Below are 13133 nucleotides of genomic sequence, written 5' to 3' on the forward strand. Positions count from 1 at the left end.
ATCGGGATAAAAAGGGAGGACAGTATCTGAACCCTTGGCCCACAGGTTCTATCAGCAAGTCTGCAACCACCTGCACATGTTCATCCTGATTGGAGATGACCAGGCCCATAAACAGCTGCCCTCCACCCTTTTCCTGAGGCTTCTTCAATTGGCCATTGCTAGCATTGACCGCTATGAACCCTGGGACCAAGACTCCCTGATCAGTGTGGTCCAGCACTACCTGGAGAGTGATCATAATCTATCCGTTGATGGTGGTGAGCTCTTTTTACCTGTTCTCACTACTCCTCTCAACCAGGTTTTATTGAAGATTCAGGTCAGTCTCTCTCTCTCTCTTCCAAGAACCTAGTGATCCCCTTCACCTTTTCTGCCCACCTTCCTGAATCAAAAAAGGGTCCCTTTTCTTTCCCATTCTCCCACAAGTTCACAGCCTAAAACCATGCCCATTTCAGACTCCTTGAAGTACCCAGACCTCCAGGCATCAGTTCCCAGTGTGGCCAAAGCCATGGCTCTCATCCATCTCTCGGCTGCCAGCTACCATGGACACCTATGCCCTGAGTTGCCACTCGTCACCCCCAAGACCTTCCTAGACTTTCTGGACACCTTCATGCTGTTGCAGCAACAGATGACTCTGCAAATTAAGAACAAGGCCCAGCGGTGAGTGGCTCCATTTCCTGCACTGTACCTCCTGCTTCCTTGGGCCCACTTACATTGTAGGTACATTGTATCTCCAGGATCCAGAATGCCTTGGACAATCTGAGAATGCTGATTGAAAAGCACAATGCCTACACCAACTTTGTCTTCAACTTGGAACAGTTGCTGAAAGGCTCCCACAAGGTAAAGGGGGAGAAGATTATGAGGTATGCACACTAGGGTCAAAGCAGGAGCCCAGCGGGGGACTTTGGGGGAGCCAACCAGCCTGAACCTTAGTTCTTATCTCCCGAGAGTACCCCTTTCCCCAGGGAATCTCTTTAAACCCTGCTACCTCTTCCTTTAGAGCTTAGGCTCAAAGTTCCCCGTGGCACAGCTGAGACCAGACTGATTCTTCTAAACACATGAAATCCCAGTGTCTGCTTCTGCTGTCCTTAGTATGTACTTTGACTATGGGAAGTCCAATATACTTCCCAAGATCTCCACAGGTTCCCATCAGGGACAGGGCAGAGATTACACTCTGGTGGTTGCCTCTACACTTACCCATTTTTCTCCTGGATTCTCTATCATGGCTCATTGGCACACCTCTTATAGTCATCCTCTTCGCCCGTACAGCTTTATCCTTGTACCTCTTCCTACCACAAAAGCAACAACTATACAAGGCCCACATATGCACTGGGGAAATGTGGATGGGTGATGGAAGTCAGGCAATTTTTATTTTAGACCAAAACCAGAAAGATGTTGGAATGGTACACTAGACCTCAATGTCCTGAACTTCATTAGTCACCCTCCTCTACAGGGCATTCCCTAGCAGCCAGTTCTCTTTTTCTCACCTCTTCCTGTGCCCACTCCACCGTATTATTCAGCTACCCCACCTTTTCTTTAGAGCTCCTCCAATACAGTTCTCATGTAACAAGAGAGAATTTTTTTAGTCTAAATCTAAGTCCCATTTTGTTTTTAATAAGAGGAATTCTGAAATAGCTCTTCTTTTTCTTCCTGCTACATAAGGCTTTGATGAAGATTCAGGGCTAACTTCAGAGAACTGAACTAGTGGGCAACTCATACACAGACAAATGCTTCCCTTCTGCTGGGCTTTCAGGCCATAGAGCTCCCAATGCCTAGCCTGTCAGGGCTATCACCTAGTACTGCACAACTCTAGAAGCATGGCTTCCATTGTATCTACATGCATGGCTGTCATCGTGTTCTCTGTAAATGCTGTTCCCTAGAGTTCTCATAGTAATGGTGCCCTCCTACCATTCACCACCAAGGATCATTAGCTTAGACGGAACCTCAAGACTCACTTGAGGTTAAAAAAAAAAGTTCACAGAGGGACAGGATTGCCCTCTCCCGTGTTTTCCAAATTCCAGTTTCTTGTCTTGGGTCCTACTATTTCCCAGGATAATTAATAACAGGAATTATTTATCTGGTTTAAAGATGCTATTATTTTTTTTAAATGCTATTATTATTTGATCCCATGGTCAGTTATATCAAAGGACAACATAAAAAGCCCAAAATCTAGATAAGAGATGTTCATAGTAGGGGCACTTGGCTGGCTCAGTAGGAAGAGCATGTGACTCTTGACCTTGGGGTTGTGAGTTCAAGCCCTGTGTTGGGTTTTAGAGATAACTTAAAAATAAAATCTTAAGAAAAAAATGAGAAAGAGATGTTTATAGTGTCAGAGGCATTCAGTGTCAGATCCCTTGGCTGTTCATTCAACAGCCATAATAGTGTATACTTCTTTCAGTGTCCCCCACTCCAGGAAATGGCATCACCACCCACTTAGTTAAGCTAAATCCCAGGAGTCGTTCTGGAGTCATCCATCTCTCGTTTCTCTCATATTCAACTGGTTCATTTATTCATTACTGTACTCTACAAAAATTAATTGAACTCCACTCTTTTTGTCTACTCACTCATTAGTATTTATGTCCATGCCTACATCTAGAGAGATAGATAGGTTGATAGAATCCTTGCTACAACTTTCTGAGGTGGCTCTCCTTTTCCTCATTTTGCAGATGAGAAGACTAAGATCCAGAGAGATTAGGATGAGGATTAAATGAAATCTTACATGGACAGCATTTAAAAGTGTTAGAACATAGTAAGAGCTCAATAATGATAGTTCCTTCTAATAAGAAAGATAAGGCACTGTACTTGCCTTCATGGTACCTAGTTTACTGGAACATATAGCCTCATCCAGGCAATTACAAAACAGTATGTTACGACAGAGAAAGTCCAGGGCACTCTGAATTATCAAGACTTTCTGGAGAAAGCAAAGTGCCACAATGAGTAATGTGTAGAATATGGCAAGCACTAAAAAAACATTCCTTAAATATGGAAACAAAATGTAGTGCACCAAAGTTGATACCTGGAGGTTAGCGAAGATTTGGCATAAAAGGGGGGTGGGTCTGGGGAGGGTGTCACAGGCTGAAGTAAAAGCACGGACAAAGGCCCAGAAGCATGGGAACATGTGCCACATTGGAGGAGCTAGAAGTCAGGAATGGCTGGAGAGTAGGGTGTTGGGGGAGGAGAGAAATGAGGTTGGAAAGTGGAGTCCAGGCCTCCTGGGCACAAAGGCCTCATAAAGCAACTGGGAGAATGGCGAGTGTTCAGGAACATGATGATGATGGTATTTGGCTGGGGCATGGAGAACGGAGTGGAGGAAGGGGCTTACAGGCAGAAGTTGAGACAGCCATGAGGGAGCACAGGCTCAGGCAGAGGAGCAGACAGGACAGACATGTTGGAAGTAGAACTGAAAGGCCTTGAAGACGGGATGGGTTCAGGGGAATAGAAGGGATGGAGTCATGGTAATAATAGGTTTTCTTCTTTGGGAAACTTAGGTGTGTTTTGCCACAGTTCTCTGAGACGAACAGGTGAGGAGGTGAAGAAGATTGCAAGAGATCTGATGGGGCATAGCCAAGACACTGTTCATTTGTGGACATGTGAAGTCCAAGAGGTCTGTGAGGCATCAAAGAGGAGATTGCCACTAAGTAGATGGATATATGGACATGGAGCTCAGGAAAAAAAATCTGACTTGAGATAGCAATTTGAGAGTTGTTAAAATACAAGCAGTAATCAAAGCCATGAGATTAGGGAGAGCATGTAGATGTGCAGAATGAGAAGATGAGGAGGCCCTGAAACATTGCTGAGGAATATTTAAGGGATGGTAGAGGAAGAAAGAGCAGCCACAGTAGTTGGAGAAAGCCAAAGGATAACATGGGGTAATGAAAGTCAAGGGAAGGGGCGCCTGGGTGTCTCAGTGGTTGAGTGTCTGCCTTCGGCTCAGGGCATGATCCCAGGGTCCTGGAATCGAGTCCTGCATCGGGATCCCTGGAGGGACCCTGCTTCTCTGCGTATGTCTCTGCCTCTCTGTCTCTGTCTCTGTCTCTGTCTCTCTCTCTCTTTGTGTGTCTCTCATGAATAAATAAATAAAATCTTTAAAAAAGAAGAAGGAAAGTCAAAGGAAGACAGTGCTTCAGGAGGTGGGGAACTGTCTTCTGTGACAAATGCCACTAATGGGTTAAGTAAGAGTATACCAAATAGTTGAGCACATAGGCCTTGGAGTCAGACTGCCTGGGCCTGTGTGGCAGATCAGGAGAAGCAATCATCCCCTTGGAGCTGCATTGCCAGGTATGTAACTTATAGACCAGTAAGGGACTTATAGTCCCAGGGCTGTCTTTATCTGGGGCATATATGGAGTTCAACTTGGTCATCCTGCCTATCAAATGAGGAGTATGCTGGAGCCCCAAGTCCTCAGGGCTCCCTTTGGGGTATTTCCACCTGGCCCAGGAACTGGAGCTGCATAACCTGGATCTCTATTTACAGAACCTCCGAATACTTCAGCAGCAGCTAGACAAAGGCAAGCTGCTATTCAGGCAGCAGCTGGCAGAGTGTCAGCAGCAGGAGAACCTCATTGAGAACCTGACCAAGCAGCGGGATGCCCTCCGGGATCAGTATGAGGCTTTCCTGGAGCAGGTGGGCTCTTCCTGCTGCCTGCCCTGCACTGCTCCTCCCTTTGGGTGGGGACCACCTTTCACAGGATGATACCCAGAGGAGGGAAGGGGATGACTTGTCATGGCGTCTCCTGGGGGAGGGGACATAGGTAGTAAGATGGTTTGGGGAATTGTCCCTCATGGGAACTCCTAGGAAGAAGTGATCCCTCCTGGCAACACCTTGAAGGAAGAAGACACTCTGGGAACTCACTTCAAGAGTGCACATCTCCTCATTTAGATGGGCAAGGCATTCCTGGGGCCTCTGAGCCAGCTGCAGGTGGCTGACTTTGAGGAGATACGGAGCTATCGAGCACCACCAGAATCTGTGGTCCAAGTGACAGATGCACTGTGTGACCTGTTCCACTGTGAAACAGGCTGGGCCAGCGCCAAGCAGCTCTTGTGCAGTGAGGATTTTTATCAGGTAGGGAATGTGGAGCACAATGGAAGAGGAGAGTGGAGGCCAAAAGGGGAGACTCAGCAGAGGGAGGCTGTTGGGGCAAGGTCCATAACACCTGTGTCTGCCCTTACCCCTCGTAACACTTCTCCAGGAGCTGGTATTCTTCCCCAAGGAGAAGATGACGGACTCAGAGATGATCAAGTTAACCCAAGCTCTGAAGGCTCCAGGTATGACTGATGCAGCTCTGCGGGCAGTAAGCGTACCTGCGGCCAGGCTGGCAGCCTGGCTCTGGGCTGTTCTGCGCTATGGGCTGGCACAGCGCCGAGGACTGCCCACGGGCTTGCTGCTGCGGCAGATAGAGGCCACCCTGGCTCGGGAGCAGACCCGCCTGGGCCACTACCAGTTCCAGGCCCAGGAGATCATAGAGCACAATTTGGATCTGGCCAAAAAGCTAGAAGATACCCAGACTTCACACAACCATTTGATGGAGAAGCTCAGTCAGGCTCAGTGTGACCAGTATCGCAAGTGGCCCATCAAGGCTGCCCTGCTCACACCCATGCATTCTTGGACTACAGAGCTCCAGGTAAGGAGCCCCTTCTGGATTTCCCTCCAGAGTCCATGTCTGTACCACTGTCCTCAAACCCTCTGATCCTCCCTGGGCCCTCCCTGCCATGCTTTCTTGCATGCCCTGCCTTGCTCCCTCTCTGCCTGTATCCTCCTCGCTGGCCTCCATGCTCTCTGCTCTCCCTTTCCATGCTAGAAGTTGAAGGGGCACTGTGCCACTGTGTCTGGAGACGCCCTTCTGTGTTCGGCTGCCATCGTCTACCTGGGTCCTTTCCCGCCACTGCGGCGCCAGGAGCTACTAGACAAGTGGCTGGCTCTGTGTAGGGGCTCTCAGGAGCCCCTGAACCCAGATGATGTGGCCCAGGTACTGAAGCAGAAGCAGAGATCAGTTGTCATGCCACCAAAGAACCCCCTGCTCTCCACACGCTCTCCCTTCAGCCTTCTGTCCTTGCTGAGCTCCGGATCTGAACAGTGCCAGTGGGACCGGGACCTGAAGCCCCAGGCGAAGTCCGCCCGCTTGGCAGGCCTGCTTCTGCGGAGTCGCACCCACTACTCCAGTTGTCGTTGGCCTCTGCTGCTTGACCCCAGCAACCAGGCCCTCATCTGGCTGAACCCACTACCTCTGCAGGAGACCAGATGCTTGGCCCCAGGTCCCACTGAGTGCAGAGGTAAAGCCAGAGATAACGTACACAATATTTCTCGGGCATCTGAACTGCAAGCACTCTCAGCCGCATGTGGTCTTCTCTTTCCTAATGAAGACACTAAGTTTTTGTGGCCAGGGTATCCTAGACTTCATTGGCCTGTGTGATATTAATAAATTAGGTCACATTTACACCTTGGGGCCTATATTGCAATGATTCTGAATCTACATGGCTGATGTAGATGTCCACGATCTTCCACTTCCCTGGTCTGCCTAGCACTCTTAGAAACTTGGCCTACAACTCAGAGCCTTCCTTACTATCCAAATTTATCCTCAGTTCAAGAATTCTGAGGAAATTTTTTTAAAGATTTTATTTATTTATTCATGAGAGACATGGAGAGAGAGAGGCAGAGACACAGGCAGAGGGAGAAGCAGACTCTGCTGGGAGCCTGATGTGGGACTCCATCCCGGTACTCCGGGATCACACCCTGAGCTGAAGACAGATGCTCAACTGCTGAGCCACCCAGGTGTCCCGAGGGGAAATATTTCTGTTAGCTCTGCCTGGAGCAGAGACCCACTTGGGTAGAGTGTCAGAAAGAGGTGTTTCTTAGGGGAAGGAAGCAAGTGTGGCGTGTAGGGGAGGGGGAAACAGGTGTTTATTTCCCAGAAGGAGGGGTTGAGAGTTTCCCTGGGGAGAATAATAGACATCTACAATGGAAGGTATATAACATGGCCTCTTAAATCAGACTCTTTGGGTCAAATATCTGTTCTTTACTAGCTGTGCAAAATGAGGCAAAGTACTTAATCTCTCTAAGCCTAAATTTATTTGCCAATAAAATGAGCCATCTTAATTATATTCATCTCATAAAACATTGTATTAAGTAAGATAATTCCTGTACAAGGGGTTCACAGAGTGCCTAAAAATAATAATTCCTCAAAAATGTTAGTATCACTAATATATTACTACATCCATTATTCCATTCCATCCCTTGGCTAGCAAAACTCTCCATTTTGGCATACCCCATTACAAAAATGCCCACTATACAACTATCACATGTGTAACTATGAGTGAATTTACCCCCTCTCTAGTAAGAGACACTCTGAAGAAACATCCAGCTGCAACATCCAATTCTGAGTCTACAAACTTTGAACGATGTTCATGTTCTTGATCAGATCTACATGTGGCTCTTTGTGATTCTATAACCTAAGACAGAGTACATGCTAAATCTCATCCTAGTAACTCACCTGCTATGCAAAGTGAAGCAAAATCAAATGGAGATAACTACAGTAAACTTCCTGTGTAGAAACTGGGTAAGGGTGAGAAACCCATACTTGTATATTAGCTTTAAGCTTGTACTGTGTAATGCCAGACAGCGATAGTAAGGTAAATGATTAGCATCACTTCATTGGCTATAGAGTAAGTTCTTGGACAGCCACTTTGTCCTGGGTTCTGATGAACAGCATAATTTTCCTTGTCATTGTCCCCAGGGCTATCTACAAAAGGAATATTGGGCAAGAGTCCCCTATTTGTAGCTGTTCTGCCTTACATATCCACTTCCTATTGGAATGAGATGGGGGCTTAGGATTTGCCTTAAAATTAAGCAAATGTTGATCACTTGTTACCAGATGGTGGGTTTTCTAGCTAATTTCTTTAAATCTCTTATCTTTTCCCTTCAGATTTCATTTATAAGGATTTTATTAGCTATTAACCAATGCCAGAAATCTTGGTATATTCGCATTCTTGAATTTAAGCCCCATTTTTTTGACTTCTCTCTTAACACTGGTTCTGGGGGCTCTAAGAATGCCACTGAGTCTTGATGTAATTGTCATCTATCTAAACCTTGGCCTTCACCTCAGAGCTGTAGTAATAAAATAGTCTAAGTAGTGAGCTTAGGCTAATCGGCCATGGAATATAACCCCTATTACTAGGAGCTGTATCCAAATCAAAAGGGAGAGGGATACTATTATGTTTGTCAAGCAAGGAATGCAAAGAGAAAAGTGCTTGGGATGGACCTGGAGAATTAGGCTTCCCTGATTTTCCAGGCTCTTCCAATAGCCAATAATTTCCTATTCCATGCAATATAATGTAGAAAATCATTTTTATAAATCAGTAAGATTCATGAGTATCTGATAATCGGTGTCTGAAATTGCTTGATATAATCAGAAAGGAATTTTCTTTAAGTATTTTTTTTTTCTGGAGATTGTTCCTCTCATCTAAGTGGAGAAGTAGCCAGCATGCGTTCTACTAAATCCACTGAAGTGGATATGGTCCAAATCCCATGAGATAAACCAACTTCTTACCTACCACATAGTCTAGTGAGGAGAAGAAAAATCCTCATTGTCCCTCGCCACCACTAACTCACTGTATCAGTTAGGAATGCTATCACTATCAGTAACAAAAGCCCAACTTACCATGGCTTAAGAAATAAAGAGTTTAGGGACACCTGGGTGACTCAGTGGATGAGCAGCTAGCTGCCTTTGGCTCAGGGTGTGATCCTAGAGTCCTGGGATCGAGTCCCATATCGGGCTCCCTGTGAGGAGCCTGCTTCTTTCTTTGTGTCTCATGAATAAATAAATAAAATCTTTTTTTTAAAACAAAGAAAGATTTATTGGGGCACCTCGGTGGCTCAATTAGTTAAGCGGTCAACTCTTGATCTCAGCTCAGGTCTGGATCTCAGGGTTGTGAATTCAGGCCCCACACTGGGCTCCACACTGGGTGTGGAGCCTATTTTTAAAAAAGACAAAGAAGAAAAGAAAGAAGGATTTATTTATCTCACGTTGAGATAAGCAGGCACAAGGCTTCAGTGTTGACTTCAGGTCCCAGATTGTTCTTTCTGCTCAACGATCCTTAGCATGCTAGCTTATCAAATTATAGTTGGTTGAATGTAGTGGGTTGACTCCTAACCTGCAGAACTTATTAATATGAACTTATTTGGAAATAAGTTCGTAGGTGTAATAAGTTCAATAGGTATAATTAAGAGCCTTGAAATGAGGTCACCCTAGATTATCTGGGTTGGCCCTAAATCCAATGACAATTTTCCTTATAAGAGAAAAAAAGAGAAGGCACAGGTACACAGAGGGAAGGCCTCATGAAGATGGAGACAGATAGTGCTGTTATGTGGCCACAAACCAAGAAACTTCTGGAACCACCAGAAGCTGGAGAAGCCAAGGAAGGAGTCTCCCATAAAGCCATCAGAGGGAGTGCAGCTTTCCCAACACCTTGATTTTGGACTTCTGGCCTCCAGAACTCTGCAGAAATAAGTTTCTGGTTTTTCTAGCCACCATATTTGTGGTAATTTGCTGCCATATTGGCTGCTATGCCTATCATCGTGTCAGAGTTGCTGCTAGCCATTTCTGTCCCTTTTATCAGGAAAACAAAAGATCTTCCAGAAATCTGAATAGTCAAATGCAGTGGGCAGAGTTTTGGCCCCCATTACCTTTGTCGTCTGTTGCTACTCCTGTAATTATGTTCCATGACATGAAAGACTCTGCAGAGGTAATTAATATTACTAGACTGTTGACCTTAAGATAGAGAGATGTCCTGGATTATCTGGGTGGGCCCAGTGTGATCACATGTGCCCTTCAAAGACACAAGAAGGAAAGAAGAGGCAGGAAGATTTCAATCATGAGAATTCAAGGAACTGTTGCTGGCTTTGAAGATGGAGTGGACTACTGGGAAAGTGTGAGATGGAAATGAGTTCTGTCAAAAACCAGTAAACCTGAAAGAAGACCCGAGTCCCAGATGAAAACTACAGCCCCAGTTGATGCCTTGATTAGCTCCGTGTAACTCTGAGCAGAGCTTCCAGTCCTGCTGTCCTGGGCTTTTAACCACCTGAACTCAGACATTATAAGTGGATGTTGTTTTAAGCTGCTAAGTGGTAATTTGTTAAGCAATAGGAAACGAATCTACCAAACTGTGGACCTGGGAACCTCCACTTGCCTACTTCTTAATGCTCTCTCCCTGTCAAATAAATATATAAAATCTTTTTTTTTAAGTATTAAGCTTTAAGAAGGGGGCAGGGCAGGGGGAGAGGGAGAAGCAGACTCCCTGCTGAGCAGGGAGCCAAACATGGGGCTCCATCCCAGGACCCTAGGATCACGACCTGAGCCGGAGGCAGACACTTAACTGCATTGGTGCCCCAATGCTTAATACTTTTTAAAAACTTCTTAAAATTCTTGAATTTCTTAATACTTAAAAAAATGTTTACCTTTCCCAGTTGCTTCAGGACAGGAGGCAAAGGAGAAAGGGCCTGGGGAGGCAGCCATCTGTGTCCACCATACCACTGTGGCTTGGCTAATTCTAGTTGATGGCCTTTCACTTACAAGTTGCTACTTCCAGGCACTGATTTCCATATTAGTAACAATTCTTTTTGTTATGATAGAATTAGCTTAGGCAAAAAGAGAAATACACAGACTCTTCTAACCAATCTGCTGAGAAGCAGAAATGGAGCTGATTTCAGGGATACCTAGAACATCTCCCTGGAGGTTTAGAGAAATAATAGTGACAGCTAACATTTGGTGAGTGCTTACGAGGGCCAGTGGAATGCTTTCTATATATCATTTCATGTCATCCTCAACAGTAACCCTGTGTGGTACCCACTAATATCAATCCCATGTTGCAGATAAGGAAATTGAGTCAGAAAGCACTTAAGTCACTTTCCTAAGATGTCTTCCTGTGGGCCTTCCATCATGAGATGGAGCTCTTGGGTGAATAGTGCTCCCTAGGAGCCTGGTTCATCCTCTGAGAGGAGCTCCTCTGCATCTTCCTGCCACAGGGGAGAGCTTTGTGAGAAATCAAGAAAAAGAAGAGGCTATGGAAGAAGATGATGATGACAGTAGTGAAGAGTCTAATGAGGCTGAGGACAAGGCAAAAGAGCAGAAGACTGAGGACAAGGCAAATGAGGACGAAGAGGGAAAAAAGGAACAGGAGCAAGAGCACAAGGAGGAGGAGGAGACAGAGAGGGAGGAGTCAAGGCCAGCCTCTGAGACTGGGTCTCTGCCTCTTCCCTGCCTTCATGTGCTCTCGGGCACTGACCCAGAGTTGGGTCCTCAGCTTCAGGAGGCAGCTGCCAGTGGTGAGAACTGGTCCCCATGGTCCCCACCATGCCCCCCTTCTGTGGCCTCTCACCACCAGCCTGACTTCAGCTCCCATCCTTAAGCCAGGCACTAACTGTGTGGAAGAGCCCTGAGGAAATCTCCTAATGGCCAGTGTGGAGCTGGTCAGAGCCAGATTTTGTGCGGGGGAGGGGTGGAGTGCTGGCATGGTGGGTAGGGTGTCCTTGTCTCCCCCTTGCAGGCCTGCCCGTGCTACTGACCAACGTGGAGCTGGGCCTAGGCTGCCAGGAACTGCAATGGCTACTTCGGCGGGAGAAGCTGAGTGCTCCTGAGGTGCAGCCTGGCTTCTGTCTCTATCTGAGCACTACTCTCCCCCTCAGTGCCTTGGGAAAAGGTGAGCCCCAGTTGGTAAGTTGCCACCACAGCCTTGTGGACACACTAGGCCTCCCGCTTCACTCAGTCTGGCCCAGAGCAGGCTCAGGACTGTGGTCGGGAGCCATACACCCTGTGCGGCCCACCCACTGGCTTTGCCAAGGGGAAAGCATTAAGCGTCTCCCATATGACCCCCAAGTGCTAGGTTACGAAGTGTTGAAGGGGCTGAATGTGCTGGATCTGAGCCTGAACATGGATATCCTAGAAGAACAGATGCTGCATGAAATCTTGTGCATAGAGTGTCCCGAGCTCAAGAACCGCTGGCAGGACCTAAAGACCAGAATCCTAGACAGCTGTGAAGCTGTGGAGGCTGCTGAGGTGCCTGGGGGTCCTGGCCCTGGTGGGCGGCTGAGCTTTGGAGGGCCCGGGTTTGGGGGCAGAGATGAGTGTGGATGGTTGAGGGCTGTGTGGGAAAGGGTCAGACCATGGAACAAGTGACTGTTTGTAGGAGTGGCTGCTGCTGCTGCTGCTCCAGAACCCAAATCATCAGAAACCAGCTAAATTCCTGCGGGGCTTGGTGAGGGCCCAGGCAGAGCTGTGTCAGTTACGTGCCCACTCAGAGGACCTAGAAGACATGAGACTGCAGGAGGTGGCATTGTGGGTACCCTATCGCCGTGTGGTCTGGCATGGAATGGCCATTATAAAGGCCCTTAGCCCACTGCAGAACCTGCTGCCACCTTTCCGTATGAGCCCAGACAACTGGCTGGCAGCCACCAAGCGGGCTCTGAACAGCATGAAGCAGCATGAGACTCATCAGGGGGAGGACTTGCCCAGCCATCTGCTGCATCTGAGAAAACAGCTGACCCGCCAGCTACTGGGCAGTGCTGTGGCTGCACTGGGCCTGACCCAAGTACCGCTGGTGGGTGCCTTGGGTGCTTTGGCTCTGCTGCAAGTGACAAGGAAAGCACCAGAGCTGGAGAGGCTGGCATTTTGGCCTGGCCTGGCAGCCTCTCCTAGCACAGGCTGCAGCAAGCCAGGTGTGGCACGGCCAGCCTGGCTAGGACTGAGAGCCTGGCATGAATGCAGGATGCTGGAGCTGCTGCCCCCATTTGCTGGGCTGTGTGCATCGCTGGCAAGCCACTCCAGTGTCTGGAAGACCTACCTGTCACTGTCATCCACAGTGCTGGGTCCTGCGCCTGGGCCTGGGCCTGATCCACTCAGCCTCTTCCAGAAGCTGGTTCTGTGGCGTGTGCTACGACCTGAGTGCCTGGCAAGGGCCCTGGCCGACTTTACCACCAGCCTCCTGGGGCGGCCCCTGGATGGAAACCTGGGTGCCTCCAGCATACCCTTCGAACACAGCCAGGCTACTCAGCCCATGCTGATCTTGTTGCCGCCACCTGGCCACCCCACAGCCACCTTGCATCCCCTCACTGTCCTCCAGAGGCTGGCTGCCAAGCATGAGCAGGTTTGA

General features: G+C 47.8%; 1 protein-coding gene across 1 annotated transcript in view; it reads left to right on the forward strand.

Moving 5' to 3' along the window:
- DNHD1 (dynein heavy chain domain 1) overlaps nucleotides 1-13133 on the forward strand; it is a 79842-nt gene that overhangs the window by 62997 nt on the left and 3712 nt on the right. The window contains 11 exon segments of the mRNA XM_038568901.1: nucleotides 46-254; nucleotides 450-654; nucleotides 732-834; nucleotides 4468-4617; nucleotides 4873-5055; nucleotides 5183-5614; nucleotides 5792-6263; nucleotides 11011-11310; nucleotides 11532-11684; nucleotides 11862-12040; nucleotides 12171-13127. Coding sequence (XP_038424829.1) covers nucleotides 46-254; nucleotides 450-654; nucleotides 732-834; nucleotides 4468-4617; nucleotides 4873-5055; nucleotides 5183-5614; nucleotides 5792-6263; nucleotides 11011-11310; nucleotides 11532-11684; nucleotides 11862-12040; nucleotides 12171-13127 — 3343 coding nt within the window.

Source organism: Canis lupus, chromosome 21 (assembly GCF_011100685.1).
Source record: "Canis lupus familiaris isolate Mischka breed German Shepherd chromosome 21, alternate assembly UU_Cfam_GSD_1.0, whole genome shotgun sequence".
In the NCBI taxonomy this organism is placed as follows: Eukaryota; Metazoa; Chordata; class Mammalia; order Carnivora; family Canidae; genus Canis; species Canis lupus.